The sequence below is a fragment of the Carassius carassius genome, chromosome 23 (assembly GCF_963082965.1).
Source record: "Carassius carassius chromosome 23, fCarCar2.1, whole genome shotgun sequence".
In the NCBI taxonomy this organism is placed as follows: domain Eukaryota; kingdom Metazoa; phylum Chordata; class Actinopteri; order Cypriniformes; family Cyprinidae; genus Carassius; species Carassius carassius.
In genome coordinates, this window is record NC_081777.1 from 12669417 (window position 1) to 12696030 (window position 26614).

The 26614-nt window shown below is 39.0% G+C and overlaps 1 protein-coding gene across 2 annotated transcripts in view; it reads left to right on the plus strand.

Moving 5' to 3' along the window:
* The first annotated feature begins 350 nt into the window (after positions 1 to 350).
* Positions 351 to 26614, plus strand: part of LOC132101340 (rho guanine nucleotide exchange factor 26-like) — a 122160-nt gene continuing 95896 nt past the window's right edge. For both annotated transcript variants that reach the window (XM_059506222.1, XM_059506224.1), the window contains exons 1-4: positions 351 to 604; positions 1458 to 2641; positions 19053 to 19104; positions 19275 to 19420. In XM_059506222.1, coding sequence (XP_059362205.1) covers positions 1487 to 2641; positions 19053 to 19104; positions 19275 to 19420 — 1353 coding nt within the window. In that variant the 5' untranslated portion in view covers positions 351 to 604; positions 1458 to 1486. The remainder of the gene's footprint in view (positions 605 to 1457; positions 2642 to 19052; positions 19105 to 19274; positions 19421 to 26614) is intronic.

The window sequence follows — 26614 nt, forward strand, 5'->3', positions numbered from 1 at the left end:
CTGCACGAGGAGAGGCCCAATTGCTTCATAACCTAACCTTAAATTATGAATAATAATAATAAAAAATAAGTTATTTAAGATCAAATACAATAAATAAATGTCGTCTTTGAACACATTGCCAATTAGCTCCACATGATGGCGCTAAGAATTCATTGTTATTCACGACTAGCATCTCTATTGAAGCACTAAATATTTTACAAACAGATTAGTTTATTAAGAATGACTGTGACAAACTACAACTAATTTAGTTTATTAAGATTTCCTCTTATTAAGTATTTTCTCTCAAGATTTCCTCTTATTAAGTATTTCCTCTCTCAGTGTCGGAGCTGAGGAAGCCACTCACACTCGATCCTCGAGCACATGACGTCACGTGAACTTGGGAGCTCTTTGCCTTCCCACCCTGTCCCTGCCAAACTATTGCACTACTGAAGTCTCGATATGAACACAGACGACAGCGAAATTGTAAAAGGCAAAGTTTTGGGAGTTTATAGCATTTTCATGCTCTTTTTTTCTCTCGAGGGAAAGAGGGCCACGCTGGAATTATGCAGGCAGGAAAACAAGCGAAGAGAGCAGGATTATAACTTTAGTTAATCTTCACAAAGAGGTATGCTCCACTCATTTCTAAAAAAATTTAAGTTTAGGTGCGAGCACTGTTTGTTGATATTCCCTGCTAGAAAGTTACGATAATGGCGCACGTGATGAATTTGTGTACACGATGACGGGTGTTTGTCTTTATTTCCAAACACTTAGACCATTTATAAATCCACCAGCAATACTCAGCAATGTTGAGTTTATTTGACACAAAATGTAGCAATTTACGTTTACAAACTTATTGTCAAGGATAACACAATAAAGTTACAATAATGTATTTCCATTGTGCTCCTTGATTTAAAAAGAGAGAAAAATCCTAGTATAAAATCCGCTCACTCCTATAAAATAAAAACAGATCAACAATTCCTTATACATTTTAAGACATCCTATCTGAGAACAGTCTCTTCACCCTTATTCTAAAACCATCACATTATTGTGTTATACTGTCATTATTCAAACCTTACTAACCTGTACAGTTATATTTGCGGATGATAAAAAAATGCATCCTCGCGCACAATTTAAAGGAATATTTCACAGGAAAAAAGTACGTTTTTCAAACATGTATGACTTAATTCTATGTAACAGATACATGCTTTGCTAAATGCTTGTGATTGACAGCTTATCAATTAAAAAAAAAAAGAAAATGAAAAACTATGAAAGTGAATAGTGACCGGGACTTTAAAATCTCTTGTTCTACTAAGTAAAAAAAGTCATTATAAATACACGAATGTGAGTATGTATTTATGTTTTAAAAGTGAACTATCCTTACAAGCCTTAAAAAAAATGTAGTTATTAAGTGATCGGTATAGTTTCAGGGCACAGTTCAACTTGCAATCATGTAACTTTTCCTCTCTCTTTCGGTTCAGACAAAGGTCATAATGATTGCTGAAGTGATATGAATGGACTCATTATGGATCTTGGCAATGAAGTGGACCTCTCCAATAACAATATCACTCCTCTCTGGAAAAGACTGAATAAAAATGACATGAAGCCCAAGCCCAGACCGCTCAGTTACCAAATAGATGGAGTTCTCATGATGGACTTTCCTTTGGATGATAGGTGTACTTTCACTCTCACTCAGCCGGCTGAGAAGATTACCACCACTGCGTCAAACACTACGGTGCTGAAACACACTCTCAACAAACCCGTGAGGACGACTAGGGTTGCTCGGAGCATCAGTATTGGATATTTATCGAATGGACTGTTTTCGCTGTCAAAGTTCTCTAAATCGGATGATGAAAAGGATGAAGAGGCTACTTCTTCCCCTAAAACAACATTGGCCAACAAGAATGGGAATGTCCTCAGTGTTTGGCGTGACATAACAGAGCCTTTCAAACGTCTCTCCAGTCAGTTCACTCTCACCTCTCAAAGAGATCAGATGGGGAATGTGTCTCCACTGCCAGGCACTGTTTCACCAAAACATATTGTATCATCTCAGAACTTCACACGTTCACCTCCACTCCAGTTGCAGGATGCCCATGGGTCTCCCGTTGACTTTTGCAGCTCCCCATCTCACAGTTCCACCTCCAGCATCCCCTCCATCTACTCCAACCTTAGCCTCCCCTCAGACCCTCCCACACCCTGCACCCCTTCCCCTGATGAGAGGACAGTGGGCGTCTTGTTGCAAAGGCAGAGTTCAGAGTCACCTCAGGGTTTAGAGGGCAAGCAGCCAATCATACTTAGCACCCATAGTCCCGCAGCACAGAAGATCGGCACCCAGCAGATATTACCTAGGGGTCTGGAGTCTGACACACGCCTCAGCAAGCCCTCTCAGATGTTTTTGGACAATAGTAAAAGTGCCTTCCGACCACGAAGCATGTTTGAGACTGGGTCTTCTTTCTCCACCGGTAAGGAGGATGAGCTGGATGGAGATGAGAACGCAGGACTGCTGACAAGAGGCCAGCGCTCCAAATCGTATCGCCGAGCAGTGGTCAGTGGTGTAGATATAGATGTGCCGTCTTTAGACCCAAAGGCCAAACGATTGTCCCAGCCTGTGCTAAAAGGAATCGCTGAGGAGAGACTGTCTTGTGTGAGTCCATCCAATAGCAAAGTGAGTTGAACACTAAATGTTGAGAAAAAAGTTATTTTACTTCTTCCTGCCACTGGCTTATGGCTATGATGTCTCTGTAGTGGTTAAACTTGAGATAACGGGCTATAGTATTGTGCAATATTGACAAAAAATTATACTGAGATTTTGGCCATAACGAAAATTAGACAATATTTTTTTGCTGTTGGATCTTGTGCTCATTCCTTGTCTGGTTTCAGCCTGTAATGGGTTGTATACCTATATTCTCGGAGTCCTATGTTAGGTTGCACATAACAAACACATGATCAATGATCTGTTAACACACATTGAGTAATTTTTTTAAAGATTACGATTTATTTTATCAAACCCTAACCCAATATAAAAAGTGCAATTTAATACAAGCTCAACTGAACAACACAGGTGGAGACCCATTTAATAATTTACTTGTTGCTGAGAAGGTAGACTTTATGAAGGGCTTTCATTAAATCATTGTTAGAGAATTAGATCAGTGCATTAGTTATCTAGACCATATGACAATTACATTTTTGAGTTACTGGAACACAGGTACTGTATTCCCTGGGAAACATAATAATGTGTTCCTTGTGTGCCATATACATCTGGAGAACACAGGACACTGTGAACATAGTAGCAGATGAACAGATCATAGTTGATCTGTGATCAATACAGATCAGGGGCTTGTACCTTGAATCTGGTTTGAGTGGCTAGCCAGATAAGTTTCAGTTTAGTTTTTGCGCTAACTGGGTTTTAGGCAGCAATTTAGGGATGTTCATTTTGGTTATTTTTCCTTACTGACCACCGACGCTCGTTAACCAATTATTAACCGTTAACCGACAAGATAATTTTACATTTGAATTGAATTAGAAAGGATAAGTGTGTGTGACCTATTAAAAATACTAACATTTGTTTCCTGGTGATACATTTTACAAAAAGCAACAAACAACAGAACATCTTCAAATCACATCACACACCTGCAGTGCTTCTGCGAGTGGAGAAAAACATAATAAAAGCTAGGCTATATATAGGCCTATATGAGAATAAATAGGCCTATATGAGAAATATATTTTTACTTGAATAATAAATTACGAAAATGAAAGAAAAATTCAGTTTTAGTTAGTTTTTATGCTGTGCGAAAGGAAACAGACGGCAGAAAGCGGCATCCGGATTTTTTTTTTGTGAATGTACACAAATAAAGGCAAACCGCTTAAAATTCAGATTATCTTTTTGATTAAAGTTGCTTCCACTGTTAGAAGGAACAAAAATTAAGTGATTGCGCTGGCACCGCATGCGTCCACACAATAGGCTTTGCTACTTTGGCAATGCAGCCTGTTCATTATCATAATATTATACAGTCAGTCAAACATATGAAAAAAACAAACAAACTCAGTTTAAATATGTAATCAAATCTGTGCTGTTAAGTGTTATCAACGTACAGCCATGATGTTATGCAAAACATTTTGTTTTACGTGGATATTGGAATGCAAGTTAAGTACTAGGCTATAATAAATAATAATTTGCCATTCAAATACATCTCGAATATGTAAACATTTGATTTTTGTGTCGAATGAGAGACCCAACATTGGTTTCAGTTTCGTTTTAGCCTAAATTAATTTGTTTTAGCTTGTCATTTGCTATAACTTCTTATTGGATATTTTTAATTCTTGTTATTTTTTAAATAAGCAACTGTTATTTTAAAGGGTTTGTTGTGGACTGAGGGAAACTAAAATAGCATTAGCTATTTTTTTTTCATTAGTAATTTTTTTTAATAATATTTGTTAACATTTGCGTCGGCATTAGGCTTATTTCTGAATGAAATAATAAAATGTGACTTAATAGGCTACGCGACGTTTTTTTTTTCTCTTAAAAAAAAATATAAACGTAGCGTAGCCTATTTTAACAATACAGCAAACCTTTTTAAATATTTTGATAAATTACTGAAAATAAATAAATTACTTTTTAAACCTTTTAACTGATTATATTAATCGGTCAAAATTCTTAATGGTCGGTTAATGGTTAACCGGTTAAAATCCCTAGGCAGCATGAAATTGGTTTTGCATTTAGTGGTGTTCATTGCTATAACATTTTTAGTTTTTCACTAACCACGCATAAAAATTTTTTTCTCAAAAACACAATCATGTACATACATGCTGCACATATATTAATATAGCCCAGTATGTGCTGATTACAGTGAAATTAGACTTTAGCCATTTAGGTATTTATAAGAAACTGAAAAAAGCACAAATGTCAGGGCATGACAAAACTTCTCCAGGCCCCAAAAATACCCTTAGACTCCAGAGGGTTAAAGTCAGATTCAGTCTGTAGATTTGAGTTGACAGATTCCATAGAAAATATCTTAGTGTATGAAAGTTTCAGACTGTGTCATGAGAAGGGAATCACACTTTCAAGGCATGTGATTGGCTGTTCATTACTGATGTCACACTTTCAATGAACTCTGGATCAAAGCCTGAGTTGACAGTGAAAGTTGATGATCAGTGTCAAACTAGTGGTCGACCGATATGTATTTTTTGACAGCTGATGGCGATGCCGATATCTTGGAAAGCAGGGCAGCCAATATAAAACCGATATGATTTTTTAAAATTATTATTATTAATATAAAGAAACATGCTTATACTTTAGATGATAGTATTTTTTTTTTTACAAATAAATACTTTTTAATTACATTTTTATTAAATATTTAAGTAAACACTGTAACCAACAGGGCAGTCATTATTCTGAGAAAGTATTGTAATGTTTGCCTTTCTATTACTAATAGGCCTAATATAAAAGCAATTGTTATAATACTTTCTGTATACATGAATTTCTTTGTTTAACCGTTCTATCTGCTTATTAGATATTAGACTTCTATCCGTGTTAAGACAGAACTGTTAACGATGACGACAAACAAGAGAGAGAGTGTGAGCACTGTATGCACTCAGTAACCCTCAATGGACACCTTGGCAATTGAATCGCCATTGGCTAGTACATTTTTTTTGTTTACTCACCAGACTGATGATAACAATAATACTGATAAGGTGATAACAATAATAATAATACTACAAATTCTACTAAGAAGAACAGTAATGGCTTCATGAATATTAATCAGGTTGTCTGCGTTCGGTCAAACTGATATGCTCAGTAGGTGAGCACCAGCCAATGAGATTGCCGTATGCGTATTAGTTCTGCCCACTACTAAGGAACTCCGTTATTTTTACAGGAAAATACAACAAAGAATATCGTTTAGCGTGTACATGTAGCACATCAATTCTGCATGTATGTAAGACTTGCTCGCTCTCTCTCTCTCACTTTGCGCGTGTGAGAGAAAGCGACGGCGAGTCCTGCGCCTTCACACTAGAGCTCACGGTACGTCAAACACAGGTGCACTGCGCATCCATTGAGATGAACTGAGAAGTATCACAGATCACTTGATGAGAAAGAACTCTGAAGCGCTCAGTCAGAGAGTGTTCGGCGAGTGAAAATATATGTGCGCTAAACTTCAACTCACACACTGGCAAGTAAAATCTGAGAATTTATTAGCCATTGGCTAATATTAGACATCATTTAGTGACCAGAGTGAAGATTTAGTCGCATATGCAAGTGATTTACCCGCAATGTAGAGGGTTGCTAAGGCACTGCCGCTCTCAGCACCGTCAAAATAAAATTCCCACCTCTAACACATCGGCCAAGCAGAAAACCTTATCGACCAATGCTGATAAATTACCGATAAATTGAAAAATTACAAATATCGGCTATTGGTCGACCACTAGTACAAACAAAGCCAGATTGGAATGGTCAAGTTTTGTTAACTCAAAACTAATACTGTAACATTGCAGTTTCTTCAGTCACCATCATGGTACAAGCCCCAGGCCCCATAGATTTGTGGATTAGTTGCAAAATTTAACCATCATAGAGTTAACCCTTGTGGATTGTTCAAATTCACTACCCTTTCGGTATGTTCGGGATGAAAACATCCACTCAATTAAACTGCTGTAAAAATGTATCAGAATCTTTTTTTTTTTTTTTTTTTTTTTTTTTTGCATAAATCTGTTAATCAGCTTAAGTCCTGATTAAAACTACCAAATGACTTTAATTTTTTTAAATCTTTTTAAAAAAATCCAAGATTTTAACTCTTTAATTGGCAAGTTCATAAATGATGTCACTGATTTGGGGAAAAAAAACACACAAAATGACTTATTTTCAATATAAAAGTAATTGTGGCTGGATTTATTTTTTACTTTTTATAACAGTCTGTCAACAGCATGTCAAAGATTAGTAACAACATTGGCTTTAATGCATTTTTAGTTTTTGTGCAGCATTAGATTTAAATTTTTTCTCCCTAATTAAGTTGGCTTGAGAAAGCCAACTTACTGAAATCCTATTTAATTAAACTTCTTCTTCTTCTTCTTCTTCTTCTTTTTCTGGCCGCAAAATTTTTGGACACTAACTCCTCCTAGACCGTTCAAGCTACATACTCCAAACTCGGGTCAGACCTTCATACTGTTCTGACTTGGTGTGCTATATCTTTTCAGACTGGTTTGAGTTACGGTTTTCTTAAAAATTAATATTAAAAATCATAAAAATGCCCATAGACTTTCATTGACAGGATGTTCAGATGACCCAAGCTCCAAATCCCATTAGACTCAATCAAGCTTTGATGCTAATCAATTTAAACTCATTCAAACTCATCTAATCTATCTATCTATCTATCTATCTATCTATCTATCTATCTATCTATCTATCTATCTATCTATCTTCAAACCTTATCTATCTATCCATCCATCCATCCATCCATCCATCTTCAAACCTTATCTATCATCCATCCATCCATCCAATCCATCCATCCATCCATCTTCAAACCTTATCTATCTATCTATCTATCTATCTATCTATCTATCTATCTATCTATCTATCTATCTATCTATCTATCTATCTATCTATCTATCTATCTATCTATCTATCTATCTATCTATCTATCTATCTTCAAACCTTTTCTATCTGTGTCATTCTACGGAAATGTCCATTTTTCTTTCCCTAGCCTTTACAGAAATATTACACTTGAAAAACACTTTAGGTTTACAATTTTTTTATATTTTAAAATGAAACAATATGTTATTTGAACAATTACACTTTCTTGAGCCATCAATGTGGCAATATTTGATTTTTATTAATTAATTAGAATTCCAAGCACCACAGAAGTGCTCGTCCCCACAGTCATGTACAGAGGGAAAATGCTTTATTTTGAGGTCAAAAACAGTGTTTTCTTCCATTTAAAATACAACCATGTGTCCATAACTATCAAATATATGATGTAAATTACATTAAAAAACAAAATGCTAAATAAATATTAAAAAATATATAATGAAAGTAGTGGTCCCCTGGAGTTGTGTCACTGGTGTTACCGTTTAACAAAAAAGCTCTTATTTTTAAATAACAATCACACTGATGACATCACTCGACTTCCTTCTTCCAATTTCCTGGAGATCTATGAAGAGAAGCCCATGGTAAGTCCACTGTCTCTTTTCAATTATCAGAAATCTTCTCATTTATCTCATGATTTCATATGAAGCTTTTAGTTGAAGTCACTGGTATGACCTCTTTTATTGTTTGGGCATTGTAAAAAACTAGAATACAAATGGATTAAACTACTTAATTTAGTGAGTATACCATGATTGACAACATGTGGTTTGATACCTTGCAGAAGCCATTTTGTAAAATGCAGTTCTCTTAAGAGAGTTCTCTCGTACTGCGTCTTAGCTAAGACGCTACGGGAAAAGTCTCTTTTCACGAAATACTGAAGCAAAAAATTATCCTTAATTTAGAATTTTTGTAAAGCGCATTTGCAGCAGTACACAGCCATAGGCGAGACTGCTCGCTTGCTCATTGGCTGCTCTGCAGCAAGTGCACAGCCTATCGAGCGCAGGCTGATGCAATATCAGACCAATTAGGACGCTTCGCGCCCATCACGCCACTTCCCGCCGAAACGGGTGTGAAAAAGGAGCTCGAAAAGGCTGACTCACCTGATTTTTCATCTCTTCAGTGAAGCTCACGCATCGCTAGATCACGGAGGAAGCAAGCGCCGTCTGAGAGGCATATCAGCGGGACGAGCCATTCTGAAGCTGCTGGCCTTCGACGCCTTCCACTGCCGTTCCAGCTGCGCTATCCGGCGCCTATATCCTTTCAATTCTGTTATATCCAGCTGTTCTTTATGCGTGTGTGTGTGTTCGCCCTGCGACACACACTCGTAAAAGAGCTTGCGTCTTTTTTAAGATGCCTTCCTGCGGCTCGTCAGAGCCCCACTCAGCGAGGGAGACTGGTACGTCATCTGTGTCTCCTGCCTGGGTGAAGATCATGCAGCGCTCGCGCTCACTGACGGCGGATGCCCTCACTGCGAGCTGTTGCCATGGTGACTCTGAGGACTCGCTTGGCCTTTTCTCTGAGCCTGCATTCTCCGCTGTGCTGAGGCGCCGCACTCTGCTAGCTTCGGGCAGTGAGGGCTGGGCGAGCTCTGAGGATCTCGCACCTTCTGCTCAGAAGCCCAGCAAACGAGCTGACATCGAGATGGAGCCTAGGCGAGTGCTCACGCTGGCCACGACGAGTCTCGGCCTCGAGTGGTCTGCACAAGCGCCCCCCTCTCGTTCCCGGCTGGATGGTAGTTTACTTTCGGATGAGCGTACTTCTCAAAGCCCGCCTCATTTCTTCCTGAGCTTCACGAAGAGGTGGCGAAGGCTTGGAACGCTCCATATTCAGCGCGAACTCGTTCGTCTGTCTCACTAGCATTCTCCACACTGATGATGCTAAAAACAGGAACTACCAGTCACTTCCGCTGGTGGAACAGGCGATAACTACGCACCTTTGTCCGCCCTCTGCTGGACGGCGGACGAAAGCGGTGTTGCCATCTAAAGCCTGCTGCATGACGTCACCTCTGCTCGCGCGAATCTTCTGCTGCTGAGCAGGCTGCGTCTGCACTGCACACGATGGCTGCTTCATCGAAGCGCCGGTGTACGAGTTCCGCTGTGGCCGAGCTCTCAACCAAGCGCGCCGCTGTTTCAGTTCCAGGAATTGTGACTGTCTCAGCGTTTTCTGCAACACGCAAGCCTGCACAGTTCCCCGCTTGCCTGCACACAAAAGCCGTTATCACAACAGCTTCAGCAACGCAGCTCGCTCTACAGGCCGTCGCCCCACGCTGCGGGGACCGCGGCAGAGGATTACGGTGAGGCCGGGAGCCCCGAAGCCATCCTAGGAAAGCACCGGTGTACGAGTCGCCGCGGCCGAACTCTCACCTAAGCGCGCCGCTGTTTCAGTTCCAGGGATTGTGACTGTTTCGGTGTGACTGTTTTCAGCCTGTACGGTGGCCAGATATTTCCAGATAACCAGATATTTCCCGAAAAAGGTGTAATTTCTGGTGTCCCGGCCACGGCCGATGTTGCTATAAATGTAGTGACGATGCCCACTGCTCAGTGCCCATCTCCACATATAAGCACAGCCCTTCACACAGGGCTCGCGCCCATAAAAGTGACTCAGGTTGATCGCGCGCACTGCATAGTAAACGTGCTCACTCCTCAGTGCCCACAATCACTATGTCACACGCGTCATGTGGTTTCTGTAAAAACAAAACCCGTGCACGTTCATCCGGCCACGGCCGATGGTGGTATAAATGTAGTGACGATGCCCACTGCTCAGTGCCCATCTCCACATAAAAGCACAGCCCTTCACAGGGCTCGCGCCCATAAAAGTGACTCAGGTTGATCGCGCGCACTGCATAGTAAACGTGCACACTCCTCAGTGCCCACAATCACTATGTCACACGCGTCATGTGGTTTCTGTAAAAACGAAACCCGTGCACGTTCGTCCGGCCACGGCCGATGGTGCTATAAATGTAGTGACGATGCCCACTCCTCAGTGCCCATCTCCGCATGTAAGCACAGCCCTGCACACAGGGCTCGCGCCTATAAGATCGACTCAGATCGGTCACGCGCTCCACATAGTAAACGTGCCCACTCCTCAGTGCCCACAAACACTATGTTACACACGGCGCGTGGTTTCTGTAAAAACGAAACCCATGCACGTACGCTCTGCCCAGGCAGACTGCGAGTCGAAAGCAGTAAATGTGCACACTTGCAGCCCACATTTACTCGCAGACATCACGAGTCCCACGGGACCCGCTCAGCCCTCCCTCAATCGGTTAAGTGCCGGGACGGGGTCGAGGAGGAGCGATCTGTCCGCTGTGATCAGCGCGCTCCCCGCCTCAAATGCACACAAATACAGCACACCGAAGCGCCGCCGTTGCTCAGTCAACAGAGCGCGCTTCGCATCCAGCCCTTAGCCATTCATGCAGATGCATGTTCAGCGCTTCCAGGGGTTTCGGATTGGGTGCTAGGCATTATAAGGAGAGGCTACCCACTATAGTTTTTTCTACGCCCTCCGGTCAAACGGTCAAAACAGAAGTAGCACGCATACTTCGGGCCGAAATATCAAAACTGTTGAGCAGAGGGGCTGTAGAGCCTGTGTCTCAAGCTCAAAGCGAAGGGGGGCTGTACAGCAGATACTTTCTAATGCCCAAGAGAGACGGGGGTCTCAGGCCCATACTGGATCTAAGACAGCTGAACAAGGCATTGTTGAAACACAGTTTCAGAATGCTTACGACCAGGAAGCTCCTCGCGCATATTCGCAGAGGAGACTGGTTCATGTCAATAGGAAGGACGCGTATCTGAAGAATATCTGAAGGACGCGTATTTTCAAATACAGATGGCGTCAAGTCACAGGCGATATTGAGATTCGCCTTCGAGGGCCAGGCATACCAGTTTGCAGTCCTGCCGTTCGGCTTGTCCGTAGCTCCTCGTACGTTTACGAGGTGCATGGACGCAGCGCTCGCTCCTCTCAGACTCAGAGGCATGCGAGTGCTAAACTATTTGGACGACTGGCTGATTCTGGCTCAATCACGAGCGGAGCTCAGGGCCGTTTTACTCGATCACCTCGAGAAACTCGGTCTCAGTGTCAACTGGACGAAGAGTCGCTGAACCCCAGTCAGATGATACTGTCTTGGGTTTAGTTCTGGACTCACGTTCCATGACGGCGCGGCTGTCACCACAGCGCGCATTGGGCATTCAGCGCGCGGCGAGTTCTCTCCGCTGCGGCGCGACCGTTTCGCTCAGAGAATGTCAGAGGATGCTGGGTCTCATGGTACCAATCAGGTGTAAGCCTGGGGACTTCCTCAAAAGTGAAGATGGTGTCGATGGACGCCTCCACTTCGGGATGGGGAGCGCTGCTCAAGGGCAGACCGTCCTTTGGCCTGTGGTCAGAACGGGAAAGGCTCCAACATATCAACTGTCTGGAAATGCTGGCAGTGGAGAACGCGCTGACGCGCTTTTGTCCCCGAATCAAGGGGCACCACGTCTTAGTCCGTTCGGACGACATGTCTGTGGTGTCCTACAGAAATCGCCAGGGCGGTCTCGGGTCCCGAAACCTGTACAGGTTGGCAGAACGCCTCCTGGTTTGGGCTCAGCGCAACTTGCGCTCGCTGAGGGCAGTCCATGTGCCTGGGCTACAGAATCTGGAGGAGGTGGACCTCTTCGTGTCCCACGAAAACGCTCACTGCCCCGCGTTCTTTTACAAGGACGAAAGCGCGCAGTCACGGAGATGGCCGTGCTGCCCGCTTTATGCTTTCCCTCCCGTCTCCCTCCTTCCGCAGGTGATAGAACGGGTGAGAGAAACGAGATGTTCAATACTGCTTGTAGCACTTTTTTGGAAGAACCAACCATGGTTCCCAGATTTGATGCAGTTAGCAGACATCGCCCCGTGGCCAGTGCCGTTGAGGAGGGACCTCCTCTCGCAGGCCAGGGGCTTGATTTGGCACCCTCAACGGGGGTGTGGTCCCTCCATGTGTGGGCGCTCAATGGTTACCCGCTGATCTCTCAGTGGGAGTGCTAAAGATATGGGACGCTAGATATGGTGCTGCTAGATATGGGACGGAGGGCTCCCCCTCTTTCCTGTCCTGGACTCTTTGAGTCCCTCGGGTGACTGTGCACTGTAAATCCTGGGCGTTGCTTCAGGTTTATTGGTGTGTGATCCCTGCGCGCACGGCGTTTTACATGGGGTTCCCGTAGCGTCTTAGCTAAGACGCAGTACGAGAGAACTCTCGTAAGAGAACGTACTCGGTTACTTACGTAACCTCGGTTCTCTCTAGAAGAGGGAACGAGTACTGCGTTCTCTGCCGTGCGTACGATTCACTCTGGTTCGCTTCGGCGATGAAATAAATCAGGTGAGTCAGCCTTTTCGAGCTCGTTTTATAGGGTTGAGCCACACCCGTTTCGGCGGGAAGTGGCGTGATGGGCGCGAAGCGTCCTAATTGGTCTGATATTGCATCAGCCTGCGCTCGATAGGCTGTGCACTTGCTGCAGAGCAGCCAATGAGCGAGCGAGCCGTCTCGCCTATGGCTGTGTACTGCTGCAAATGCGCTTTACAAAAATTCAAAATTAAGGATAATTTTTTGCTTCAGTATTTCGTGAAAAGAGACTTTCCCGTAGCGTCTTAGCTAAGACGCAGTACTCGTTCCCTCTTCTAGAGAGAACCGAGGTTACGTAAGTAACCGAGTACGTTTTCATGAAAATTGTCACTGGTGTTACTGTCACTGGTGTCACCTTCCTTATGGGAAAATACATGCACACACAAAAAAAAAATCATTAAGCTGTAATTTATGTGTACTCATAAAGTCAAAGGGTAATCTTATAATGTGGTCTAAGTTTAAATGTTAGAAAAAGAAATCAATTTTAAGAGATCTTGCCATACCAAATGTGGACGTTTCTGTAGAATGACCCATCTATCTATCTATCTATCTATCTATCTATCTATCTATCTATCTATCTATCTATCTATCTTCAAACCTTTTCTATCTATATCTATCTATCTATCTATCTCTATCTATCTATCTATCTATCTATCTATCTATCTATCTTCAAACCTTATCTATCTATCTAACGCTACAATCAGTAAATCATACTTGAACATGGTAAATCGTGGTATACTATAGTAAATCATGGTAAACTATGGTAAATCGTGGTAAATCATGGTAAACTATGCTAAATCATGCTAGAATCAGTAAATCATACTTGAACATGGTAAATCATGGTATACTATAGTAAATCATGGTAAACTGGTAAATCGTGGTAAATCATGGTAAACTATGGTAAATCATGGTAAACTATGGTAAATCATGGTAATCTATGATAAATCATGCTAGAATCAGTAAATCATACTTGAACATGGTAAATCATGGTATACTATAGTAAATCATGGTAAACTATGGTAAATCGTGGTAAATCATGGTAAACTATGATAAATCATGCTAGAATCAGTAAATCATACTTGAACATGGTAAATCATACTTGAACATGGTAAATTATGGTATACTATAGTAAATCATGCTAAACTATGGTAAATCATGGTAAATAATGTAAACTATGGTAAATCATGGTAAACTATGGTAAATCATGCTAGAAGCAGTAAATCATACTTGAACATGGTAAATCATGGTATACTCTAGTAAATCATGGTAAACTATGGTAAATCGTGGTAAATCATGGTAAACCATGCTAGCAACATGGTAAAAAAATTCTAGCATCATGCTAGCAACATAATCATGCTAGCATGGTAAACTATGGTAAATCATGGTAAACTGGTAAATCATGGTAAACTATGGTAAATCGTGGTAAACTATGGTAAATCGTGGTAAACTATGGTAAATCATGCTAGAATCATAGTAAATCATACTTGAACATGGTAAATCATGGTATACTATAGTAAATAATGCTAAATTATGGTAAATCATGGTAAATCATGGTAAACTATGGCAAATCGTGGTATACTATAGTAAATCATGGTAAACTATAGTAAATCGTGGTAAATCATGGTAATCTATGGTAAATCATGCTATAATCAATAAATCATACTTGAACATGGTAAATCATGGTGTACTATAGTAAATCATGGTAAACTATGGTAAATCATGGTAAACTTTGGTAAATCATGGTAAACCATGCTAACAACATGGTAAAAAATATTCTAGCATCATGCTAGCAACATGCTAATCATGCTAGCAACTTGCTAGTCGTTTGCTAGTCATGCTAGAAACAAGCTAGCATCATGGTAATCATGCTAAAATCATGCTAGCAACATGCTAGTTGCATGCTAGTCATGCTAGAAACATGCTAACAACATGTTAATCATGCTAAAATCATGCTAGCAACATGCTAATAAAACTAGCAACTTGCTAGTCGCATGTTAGTCAAACTAGAAACAAGCTAGCAACATGCTAGCAACATGCTAATCATGGTAAAATCATGCTAGCAACATGCTAGTCGCATGCTAGTCATGCTAGAAACATCCTAGCAACATGCTAATCATGTTAGCAACATGTTAGTCGCATGCTAATCATGTTAGCAACATGTTTGTCGAATGCTAGTCATGCTAGAAACATGTTAATCATGCTAGAAATATGCTAGCGACATGCTAGCAATATGCTAATCATGCTAGAAACATACTAGCAACATGGTAATCATGGTAAAATCATGCTAGCAACATGCTAGTCACATGCTAATCATGTTAGAAACATGTTAACAACATGTTAATCATGCTAGCAACATGCTAGCAACTTTGCTAATCATGCTAATGACATGGTAGTCACTTGCTTGTTATGTTAGCAATATGTTAATCACTGTCTTTTTTAAACTTCTTAAACTTTTAAATCTTTTTAAACTTTTCACATTTTCAAACTTTTCAAACTTTGTAAACTTTTCAAACTTTTCAAACTTTCTGGTCAGGCTTTCTCAAGCCAACTTAAAGTTTGTCTTGACAAACTTTTTTATCTAGTTTGTTGTTGGTGGCTGTTTTTGCCCCATTGACTTCCATTATAATGACATTTTTTTGATTGCAAAGCAATGCCACCATCTAATCATGCATTCTTGATTGTTTGTGGTTTTCCCTTTTGGGAAGAGGTAAAATTTGTTATTTTTACAGTTGACCACTAGGTGGGACCATTAACCCTTTAGATAGGCCTGTGCAAAAAAAGGCTTAGTTTCTGGCTTGTATATGGAGTTATATGGAGTATAACAGCAAATTATAGTGTTTGTGTGTATGTGAGATTCTTGATTGTTGGTGGTTTTCCCTGTTGGGAAGAGGTAACATTTGTTCTTTTTACAGTTGATCACTAGGTGGGACCATTAAACATTTAAATAGGCCTGTGCAAAAAAAGCTTAGTTTCCGAAGCTATATGGAGTAAAACAGCATATTATATTGTGTGTATGTGTGTGTGTGTGAGAAAGAGAGAGAGAACGAGTGTGAGAGAGACCTTTGCGCACTTACCTTGATGTATTTCAGAAAATCAAAATGTAAACCTCAGCTCTCAGAACTACATGGAGTAAACAAAAGTGTATTTATGCACCTGCTGCCTTTTAATGGTGGTGAAAGTATTCGGTTGCTAAGTGATGACGTCAGAAGCGCTGTTTCCGGGTCCAGGCCTCAACTCGCTTCACTTGAGAATATGACCTCAGCAGCCGTTTATGAGCACTGTTTATTCATGTTGATAATTTAAGCTAAACGCTTTCAAACTCATGGTATACACTACAGTCTCCGTGCTCACAGCATCCCAAACACAAATAATTTTTATATATTTTTTAAATATTTTCATTGTCTGGCTAGCTGGGACTTCGGTATGGAATTAAAGGTTAAGATTATAACTTTTTCGCTAGAATTCTATCACATTGTGAGTTTATATTAGCACCTTTTGTTGTTTTCTCGTGGTAACTGATACAGTAAATCATACTGCTACGTGACGTCAGACTTAAGCGAATAGACTAAACAAAAGCAAAGTACGTGGATTTAAACACTTGCATGCCATCGTGCTGGTCATTTAATGGTGAGAAGAGCAGCAAGCAACACGAGAAAGTGCTTGACTTGTACTGAAGTTTTAGAAATAATTATGCAGCTTGACCCCTCCAGCGAGCTGCAGCTTATTTGAAGTTGGTATTGCATTTTGGTTCATAATACATTATGTTCATAAATTTGATGCAAAGTAGATTTTTTTACACGATTTTAAGGTTTTAAACTGGCTTTACCATCAAGAAAAGACGAGCATTTCACATATAGGCCATCTGTACTTTTCACCATCAAAAGACAGCAGGTGCATAAACACACTTCTTTTTTTATTGTTTACTCCATGTAGTTCTGAGAGCATGAGGTGCATATTTGGATTTTTTTTCAGATACTGTACATCAAGGTAAGTGCACAAAGGTCTCTCTCCCACCCTCTCTTTCTCTCTCTCTCTCTCTCTCTCTCTCTCTCTCTCTCTCTCTCTCTCTCTCACTCACACACACACACACACACACACACAAAAACACACACACACACACACACACACTATAATTTGCTGTTATACTCCATATAACTCCAAATACAAGCCAGAAACTAAGCCTTTTTTTGCACAGGCCTATCTAAAGGGTTAATGGTCCCACCTAGTGATCAACTGTAAAAAAAAATTTTTTTTTACCTCTTCCCAAAAGGGAAAACCACAAACAATCAAGAATGCATGATTATATGGTGTCATGGCTTTGCAATCAAAAAATGTCGTTATAATGGAAGTCAATGGGGCAAAAACAGCCACCAACAACAAATGAGGGAGAAATAATCTAATGCTGCACAAAAACTAACAATGCATCAAAGCCAATCTTGTTATTAATCTTTGACATGCCCAAGACTGTGATAAAAGGTAAAAAAATATCCAGTCCACAATCACTTTTTATATTGAAAATGTAATTTTGTGTGTTTTTTTCCCAAATTAGTGACATCATTTATGAACTTGGTAATTAAAGAGTTAAAATCTTGTAATTTTTTTAAACATTTGGTAGTTTTGATCAGGACTGAGGTTGATTAATAGATTTATGCAAAATAAATTGAATTTTTTTTTACAGCAGTTTAATTTAGTGGATGTTTTCATCCACGAATATACCGAAAGGGTAGTGAATTTGCCCACAGTGTGCTGTTGAGTTTTTGAAAAATTTCAAAGCATTTTCCCAAAATAGGGGACAAAATAAGATTTGTCACCAAAAATCACTCCATTAGCTCAAACACAGAGAAAGTTGTGGCCGAAATAAGACTCAACTTTACCCCCTAGTGGACGAAAACGTCCCCAACAACGCATAAGGGTTAATATTTGTAACTTGCAAGTGTTTTTAAGCTTTGCCATTTTTGACTTTAATATATGTATAAATATACTGCATCTATAAATTCGGTCTTAAAGTGACAGCAGCATTTGAAATTAGCTAAAATATGAAAAGTAAATTTGTACAAAAAAAAAAAACTAAAACATTTATGCAAGCGGATCATGTCCACAGCTAAAGTCATTTATTCAGCTGTCTTTATGAACTGGTCAGTTGTTCTCTAATATATGGAAAAAATAATATTGAAAAATGTCTTTAAAAAAAAAAAAGGACGTTGAATTGCTCTAATTAGGTTAACATTTGCTTGCATTTTAATGCTTTGTATTTTCAGGGTTTGCATTTTTAGGCGCTGAAATCTAACATAGTTGTATATTTAAGCTGTGTATATTGCAATATTTCACAAACATTTTCATTATTAAAAATTCAATAAATGATATTCAACTTCTAGAGTCCACTTCCAAAACATTCAGTCTTTTTAAAAATACGATGTATAATATTTGACAGGCAATTTTAGGTCCATTTCATTTCACTTTACAAATTTGTTGAAGAAATTGGAGAACACAAGAGATCAGAGACCATTTCTTTATCCAGAATATCTCCAGACCCTTCAGATCAACCCATTTTTGTTTTGATTTTGATGTTTTTTGATCATTGTCCTGTTGGAAGATACAGCCTGGTCCCATTATATGATGTATATCAGGGATAGTCAGGCTTTGATTTTTTTTGCCTTTTTGCCTTATGATTTTACACATACCTTTTACTTTTTACACATACTTTTTTTTTTCCCTGTGTGGCCCAAACCTAACTTGAATGTTTGCTGCTAAAAAGCAATTATTATATATATATATATATATATATATATATATATATATATATATATATATATATATATTAGTATATATTTTTTTTTACGATTTTTAGTACCATAGAAGCTGACAGGAATGGCACCCGGTGTAGTCTTCTTTTGCTGTAGCCCATTTTCTTCAAAGTTCAACATGTTGTATCTTCTTATGCATTCCTCCATTGTAATGAGTTGTTAATTGAGTTACTGTTGCCTTTCTATCTGCTCAAAGCAGTCTGGGCATTGTCCTCTGACCTTTGGCATCCACAAGGCATTTTTGTATGTATGTTAAGTATGTTAAAGGGACCACTGTTTCCTAGAAAGTCTAATTTGTCAGTCCCAACTAATCAGTCACCTGTGCTTCCTGCAGAATGTGGAGAGGAAGAAAGGCCTCCTGACTCAGCGGACATTTGGCAGTGAGGGTAAGCACTGGTCATCCTCCAGACCTTTCTGTGTGTTATTTATATAGAACACACTCAACAGAGACTTATGTGAACATCCTCAAAAAAAAAAAAAAAAAATTCCCATAAGGTGACCATTTCCATGGATGTTTTTGTAGTCACAGTTTCTCTGTGTGTTTTTTTTTTATTAGAGGAAGAAGTTCTGTACCAGAATTACCAAGAGAAAGCCCTTCACAATGATTCTGATGAGGACACTGAACCTAAACAACCTCAGCCAGATGAAAGCATTGTGGTCCAGTACAAACCCATCCGTTCTTCCTGGAGTCAACTCAGTGTGGTGAGGAACTATAGAGGCACATAGGCACACCTATTTTGAGTTTTGATGGGCACAAAGTTGTTTCTGAATTTCAGAACACCCTTATCAGTGTTGAGGAATGCTGATATTGATAGGAATGTCATCCATCTGTGTTTTGCTGGTGTCCCAGCCCCAGTTTTGCTTCACAGAGAATGAGAAAATGAAAGCAGGTGGTTTTTATACAAATGTGGGAGGGAAAGAGAAGGAGAAAGAGTGGGCTGGGATAAGCTCATCTTTTGGGAAATGGTCAGGTAGTGTGCCTTGGAAAATACTGGAGAATTCTTCCCTATGGGAAAATGTAAGCTGTAGATGGATGAAACAGTGTAGTAACTCCAGTTATGGGATTATGTAATACTAATATCATGGTAATATTAAATAATTATTATTTATAAAGAAATACTTTAAGATAAAAACAATACCTTAAAGCTAAAAACAGAAATATTTTACAAATATGCATTCCGTGTTCATTCATAAAGTTCTGAGGTTTTATTTCTAATTATTAAAGCTCATATCAAGTCATATCATGTTTTAAGTTTATGCTTTCAAATGATGTCACATGAAAGTAGCTTTTTAAAATATATAACAAAAATATACATATAAAATTTGTATGTGTGTCAAAAGTCTGGGGGGAAAAATAATATTCAATAGACAATTCTTTTGGCAGTGTGTATGTAGAGAGTTGTTGCTTGATAATAATTGGAACAAGAATTTATAGGGAAAAGAATATTGTGAAGATATCCTCCACTACTGTGGGGGATAGAGTACTTCTTCAAAAAATGTCAAAATCAAAATCTACTAAAGTCAATACTAATATCTGCAGAGAGGGTTTTAGCCATTGGACGATGTAAAGTCTACAGAATAAAGCCATAGTGTCAGCAGTATCCTTGGAGTGTTCAAAGAGTTGTGGTGGCTTGGGATTGTGAAATTACAAAATGTGTTAAAAAGACTTGTTGACTTGGCTGGATTCCTTTGTAATGCACAAGTGTTTACAATAACTAGAGCATTTTATCATAAATGATGTAACAGTCATGAGACTTCTCTGCTGCTCTCTGCCAGCCATATTCCCCGGAAAACTGGTTGTAAACTTTAGTCGTCTGCTGCTTTTCATTTCAGTTTTCCTTGGTTTCTCAGAAGCCTTTCAATTCCTTATAGCAATTCAGAGAGATGTTTAGAGATGGGATGTCTCTTACATCTACTTATTTTAGTGCCCCTGGCAGGTTTGTACAGGAACCTGGATGAGAGAAGTATGGGTGGAGTTGTTATCAGACATTTCACCACTCTGTCTCTCACTGTCACAGTCAACCCTCTACGCACACCTTGGCAATATAATCGCCATTGTTTATATTCAAATTTTTCAGTTTACTCGCCAGCCTGATATACTATTTCACACACGCCCCCACACCATAAACACACACACACACACACACACACACACAAATATATATGATCCCAATCAGCTTATCTTTGTAAAATGCCATAGCTTCTTAAATCTTATCTTAATCAGTCAGTCAAGCATTATATTATGGTATTAAGCATTATTTAATTATGGAACTTTAGTGATTAGAACTAAAACTTGGTAACCATGTATGAATGCATATTTGTCATTTTAACTGAACCTAAGACTGGTAGTGATGCTTAAGATATTGTTGGTCATTCAGGGTTTCTGTAAAAAAAATAAAAATAATAGTAATAGATCATATTAATTATTATTAAAAGATATTACTACTACTAATTCTTCTACCATACTAACAATATACAATGCACTACGGATTGATGAACTGCTGGGTTCATGAATATCAGTCACGTTGTCTGTGTTCGGTCGAATTGATTTGCATGTTCTGAAAAGCTGAATAATTCTAGAAAAAATCCATTATTTTGACAGAAAAATACAACAAAGAATATAGTTTACCTGTAGCGTGTCGATTCAGCGTGGTGAGACTCTCGCTCTCTCTCTTTGCATGTGTGAGAAATAGCGCTATCAGCAAAGAGTTTACAGTTCGGCAAATACAGGTACACTGTGCGTCCATTGAGATGAATTGAAAAGTATAGATCGCTTGATGGAGAGAGAACTCTGAAGCGCTCAGTCAGTGTTTAGCGAGTGAAAATGTGTTAATCTTTTAATAGCCTTGAACACACACACTGGCAAGTAAAATCTAAGAATTTATTAGCCAATTTCTAACTATAGACATCATTTAGTCGCATATGCGAGTGATTTACACGCAATGTAGAGGGTTGACAGTTAACCATTTGTCCTTCATGTTTGACCTCTAATCTCAAAATGACTTTCCTTTTGTTTGACAGAAATATATATATATATAAATATATATATATATATATATATATATATAAAAAAAATATATATATATATATATATATATGTTTCTGTAATCTCTGATAGAAGGGTATACTGTGCCACACTATGTGGATAATTCTTCTGTGGTGACCCCTAATGGTAGAGAGAGTGTGTGATAGAAGAATCAACATTAGTGTCAAATAAATTGCGCTACCATGGTCTTTTTAAAAACCGGGATATGAGCATATCCGGGTTTTTGCCGGTGTTAACATGGCCGTGCGCGACCGGGTTATTGCTAATATCCCAGTTTTGAACCGGTTATTGGCTGCATGTAAACGTAGTCATTGCTGTCATTAAAGGACCTGCTGAGATCATTTCAGTAATCGTCTTGTTAACTCAGGTGAGAATGTTGACGAGCACAAGGCTGGAGATCATTATGTCAGGCTGATTGGGTTAGAATGGCAGACTTGACATGTTAAAAGGAGGGTGATGCTTGAAATCATTGTTCTTCCATTGTTAACCATGGTGACCTGCAAAGAAACGCGTGCAGCCATCATTGCATTGCATAAAAATGGCTTCACAGGCAAGGATATTGTGGCTACTAAGATTGCACCTAAATGAACAATTTATAGGATCATCAAGAACTTCAAGGAAAGAGTTTCAATTCTTGTAAAGAAGGCTTCAGGGCGTCCAAGAAAGTCCAGCAAGCGCCAGGATCGTCTCCTAAAGAGGATTCAGCTGCGGGATCGGAGTGCCACCAGTGCAGAGCTTGCTCAGGAATGGCAGCAGGCAGGTGAGCGCATCTGCACGCACAGTGAGGCGAAGACTTTTGGAAGATGGCCTGGTGTCAAGAAGGGCAGCAAAGAAGCCTCTTATCTCCAAAAAAAACATCAGGGACAGATTGATCTTCTGCAGAAAGTACTCACTCACAATTCTGCCCAGCCAACACAGCCATGAATAAAGAATGGAACCAAAACACCCTCCAACCGCAACTTCTTCCAACAATCCAACAACAGTTTGGTGAAGAACAATGCATTTTTCAGCATGATGGAGCACCGTGCCATAAGGGAAAGGTGATAACTAAGTGGCTCGGGGGACCAGAATATTAAAATTTTGGGCCCATGGCCTGGAAACTCCCCAGATCTTAATCCCATTGAGAACTTGTGGTCAATCCTCAAGAGGCGGGTGACAAACAAAAACCCACTAATTCTGACAAACTCCAAGAAGTGATTATGAAAGAATGGGTTGCTATCAGTCAGGATTTGGCCCAGAAGTTGATTGAGAGCATGCCCAGTCGAATTGCAGAGGTCCTGAAAAAGAAGGGCCAATACTGCAAATACTGACTCTTTGCATAAATGTCATGTAATTGTCGATAAAAGCCTTTGAAACGTATGAAGTGCTTGTAATTATATTTCAGTACATCACAGAAACAACTGAAACAAAGATCTAAAAGCAGTTTAGCAGCAAACCTTTTGAAAACTAATATTTATGTAATTCTCAAAACTTTTGGCCACGACTGTAGTAAGAACTCTAGCTGCTACATTTTGGACTAGCTGGAGTATGTTTATTAAGCCTGCAGAACAACCACCCAATAGAGCATTACAATCATCTAACCTTGAGGTCATGAACGCATTAATTAATGTTTCTGCATTTTGACATTGAGACCATTTGTTGTAATTTATATATATTTTTGAGATGGAAAAATGCAGTTTTACAAATGCTAGAAATGTGGCTTTCAAAGGAAAGATTGCTATAAATAAAACATCTAGGTTCCTAACTGATGACAAAGAATTAACAGAGGAGTCATTAAGTCTTAGACAACGTTATGGGTTATTACATGCAGAGTTTTTAGCTCCTATAAATAACATATAATAATTTTTGACAGAATTTAGCAGTAAGAAATTACTCCTTGTCCAGGTTTTTATATCGACTATTCATTCCATTAATTTTACAAATTGGTGTGTTTCTTGGGTCCTAAAAGAAATATAGAGCTGAGTATCATCAGCATAACAGTGAAAGCTAACACCATGCTTCCTGATGATGTCTCCCAAGGGTAACATGTTAAGCATGAAAAGTAACAGCACTAGTAGTGAGCCTTGAGGTACTCCATACTGCACTTGTGATCGATGTGATACCTCTTCATTCACTGCAACGAATTAATGGCGGTTAGATACGTACGGTTTGAACCATGCTAATGCACTTCCAGTAATGTCAGCAAAGTTTTCTAGTCTATTCAAGAGAATGTTGTGGTCAATAGTGTTGACTAAGTGGTCAACTAAGGCCATCCTTAAAAATATTATTGTTTGCCGTAACCCGACGGACCCTGTCAATTTAGGACCGACTCAAATATATATTATTTTTTTTTGGCTTTTAATCCGACGACATGTCGGTTGTACATCTGCGTTAAGACCGACCAATTTTTTTTTACTCTTCAAACAACTAATACAAAAGCAATAAAATAATATTAATTATATTTTAGTAAGTATTGTAAAAATATAAATTGTCTAGGCCTACATACAAATGAAGGCTACGTTCTTCCTTTAAAAGAAAACCAATGACGTCATCTATGTTTACACTATTGGTTAACGGATGTCACACTATGGCCTGTGTGTTCACTTCATCTCATTGTCAGAGTCAAGGGTTCGCGCTTGGTAATGATGGCTGTTGCTGCAGTAAACAAAATGTTCGCGGTCACTGTTCAAAGTCATACGGGTTCGGGCACCATAATACATAAAAAAATTCATTAAAACAGCTCGACACTACTTTAACTTGGCACGCAGTTCTGGAAAAACTGTGCCCAGATTTTTTCCTATCCGTTCTCCTGTCTAGTCTTAAACCATGACCGTGTCGACTGTCACTTTATATTCAAAAATTTATTGCACAAATCGATTGGACCAACCAACACAAGTTTCGAAAAATGAAAATAGGAAATTGATTTTAACGACCTTCTCTCTGAGCGCGTCCAGTTTCTTTTAAACATTTTTTTGGAACATGCGTCCCACAGCAACTGCAGCTTCGGACACACATGCATAAAAGCAAATAATACTTCTGCACAATGTTTCTCTTTTTACAACAGAAATGTGAATTCTGCCGGTATTCAGACAGTCTCATGCATACAGATACAGATTTGGGCTAGAATCGCCTACGTATGTGATTTTTTTGTTGTTGTTGTTGTTGTTGTTGACATTTCTAATCGTAAACACAGCCATGTTGAGGCCTGCAGTAAATGTTTTGCATTATGGCAGTCCACTCTGCTTATTGTTTTTTGAGAATGTTGCACTCCTGTTTGTTGTTGTGCACGTAACTTTACGCCAATAAATCATCAGAAATATTGCTTTTTACCAATATATTGAATCTTTACATTCGTTCTGCCTGTTTTCCGTGGATTTGATGTTATTTGTTGTATAAAATGCATCTAGACATGCAAAATCGATTTTACAATCGATTCAATGAACACTTGTCACTCAAATCAAACAGGATTTTTTTCACAAAAGTGTCAACTCAAGAAAGCAAGGTCTCTAATTTGTAAATTGCATTGACACCTAGCAGAGGATGCAAGTATAACAGTACCTAATTTTTTTTCTTCTTACTTGAAATTCATGCAATAAACATGTTTTTGACAAAGATTTCAATTTGTTTGTGGTCTATATAGCCTGCATCAAAATGTGGTTTGCAATGATGCACCCGAAGGCACGGGTTGAAGACCCAGTCAGTGATGTCACGATATGCTAATTTGATTAAATTCATACCTATGTAATCACCATCACCAAAATTTTACTTTATTTTTCACATTGAAACTTGAAAAAAAAAAAAAATAGACCTACCTACCGAGCCCTTTTTAAAAAAATTTTTACAGTTACTGCAAACCAAAATATTTTTAAGGATGGCGTAAGATCCAATAGCACTAATAGAGAGATATAGGGCTGAATCGATTAGACAATGTCGACAATAAACAAAAATGTCGACAAATATTCTTTTTGTCGAGTAGTCGTTTGATTTTAATTTGACCTAATTCAGAGCGTGCAATAATACGGTTTGACCAGTGTGGAGCTGTAGCGCAAGAATGTAATTCAGCCCACCTCGATGCAATTCAAGAGAAGAAGAGATACAGTGAGCGCTCCAGTGCTGCTTCAGAGAAACACACCCGAGTCGATTACCGAATGAAAATATATGACGCGCGCTTTCCTCTCAATAATGAAATAAACAACAACAACAACAAAAAACAATCACAGCAGTGTGAAGGCAGCAGTTAAAAATGCGTCTTATTACACCGATGTGGATGTTTGCACAAGCTCAGTAAAGCATTCACGTCACATCACGTCACATGTATTTTATGCAATACCTTAAATCAAGCAGTATTACGGTATTAAACATTATTATTAAATATTTGATTAAAGTGATAGTTTAGTTTCTAGAGATCAAAGCTTATCTAGCTAGGGACGGTTTTGATTATCATAACCCAGTATGGTATTTTAAGAGAGATTACTCTACCAGTCAAAAGTTTTTGAATGGTAACGTTAAGATTTTTTATGAAGAAGTTGAAGAAGTCTCTTCTGCGCACCAAGCATGCATTTATTTGATCCAAAATATAGCAAAGCAGTAATTTTGTGCAATATTTTTATGATTTAAAATAACTGCTTTCTATTTGAATATATTTTAAAATGTAATTTATTCCTGTGATCAAAGCTGATTTTTTTCCAGTCTTCAGTGCCACATGATCTTCTGAAATCATTCTTATATGCTGATTTGCTGCTTAAGAAACATTTATTATTATTATTATTATTATTATCAATATTTAAAACTGTTGAGTAAATTTTTTTTCTGGATTCTTGGATTGATCATCAGGATTGATGAATATAAAGACCCAGAGATCAGAATTTATC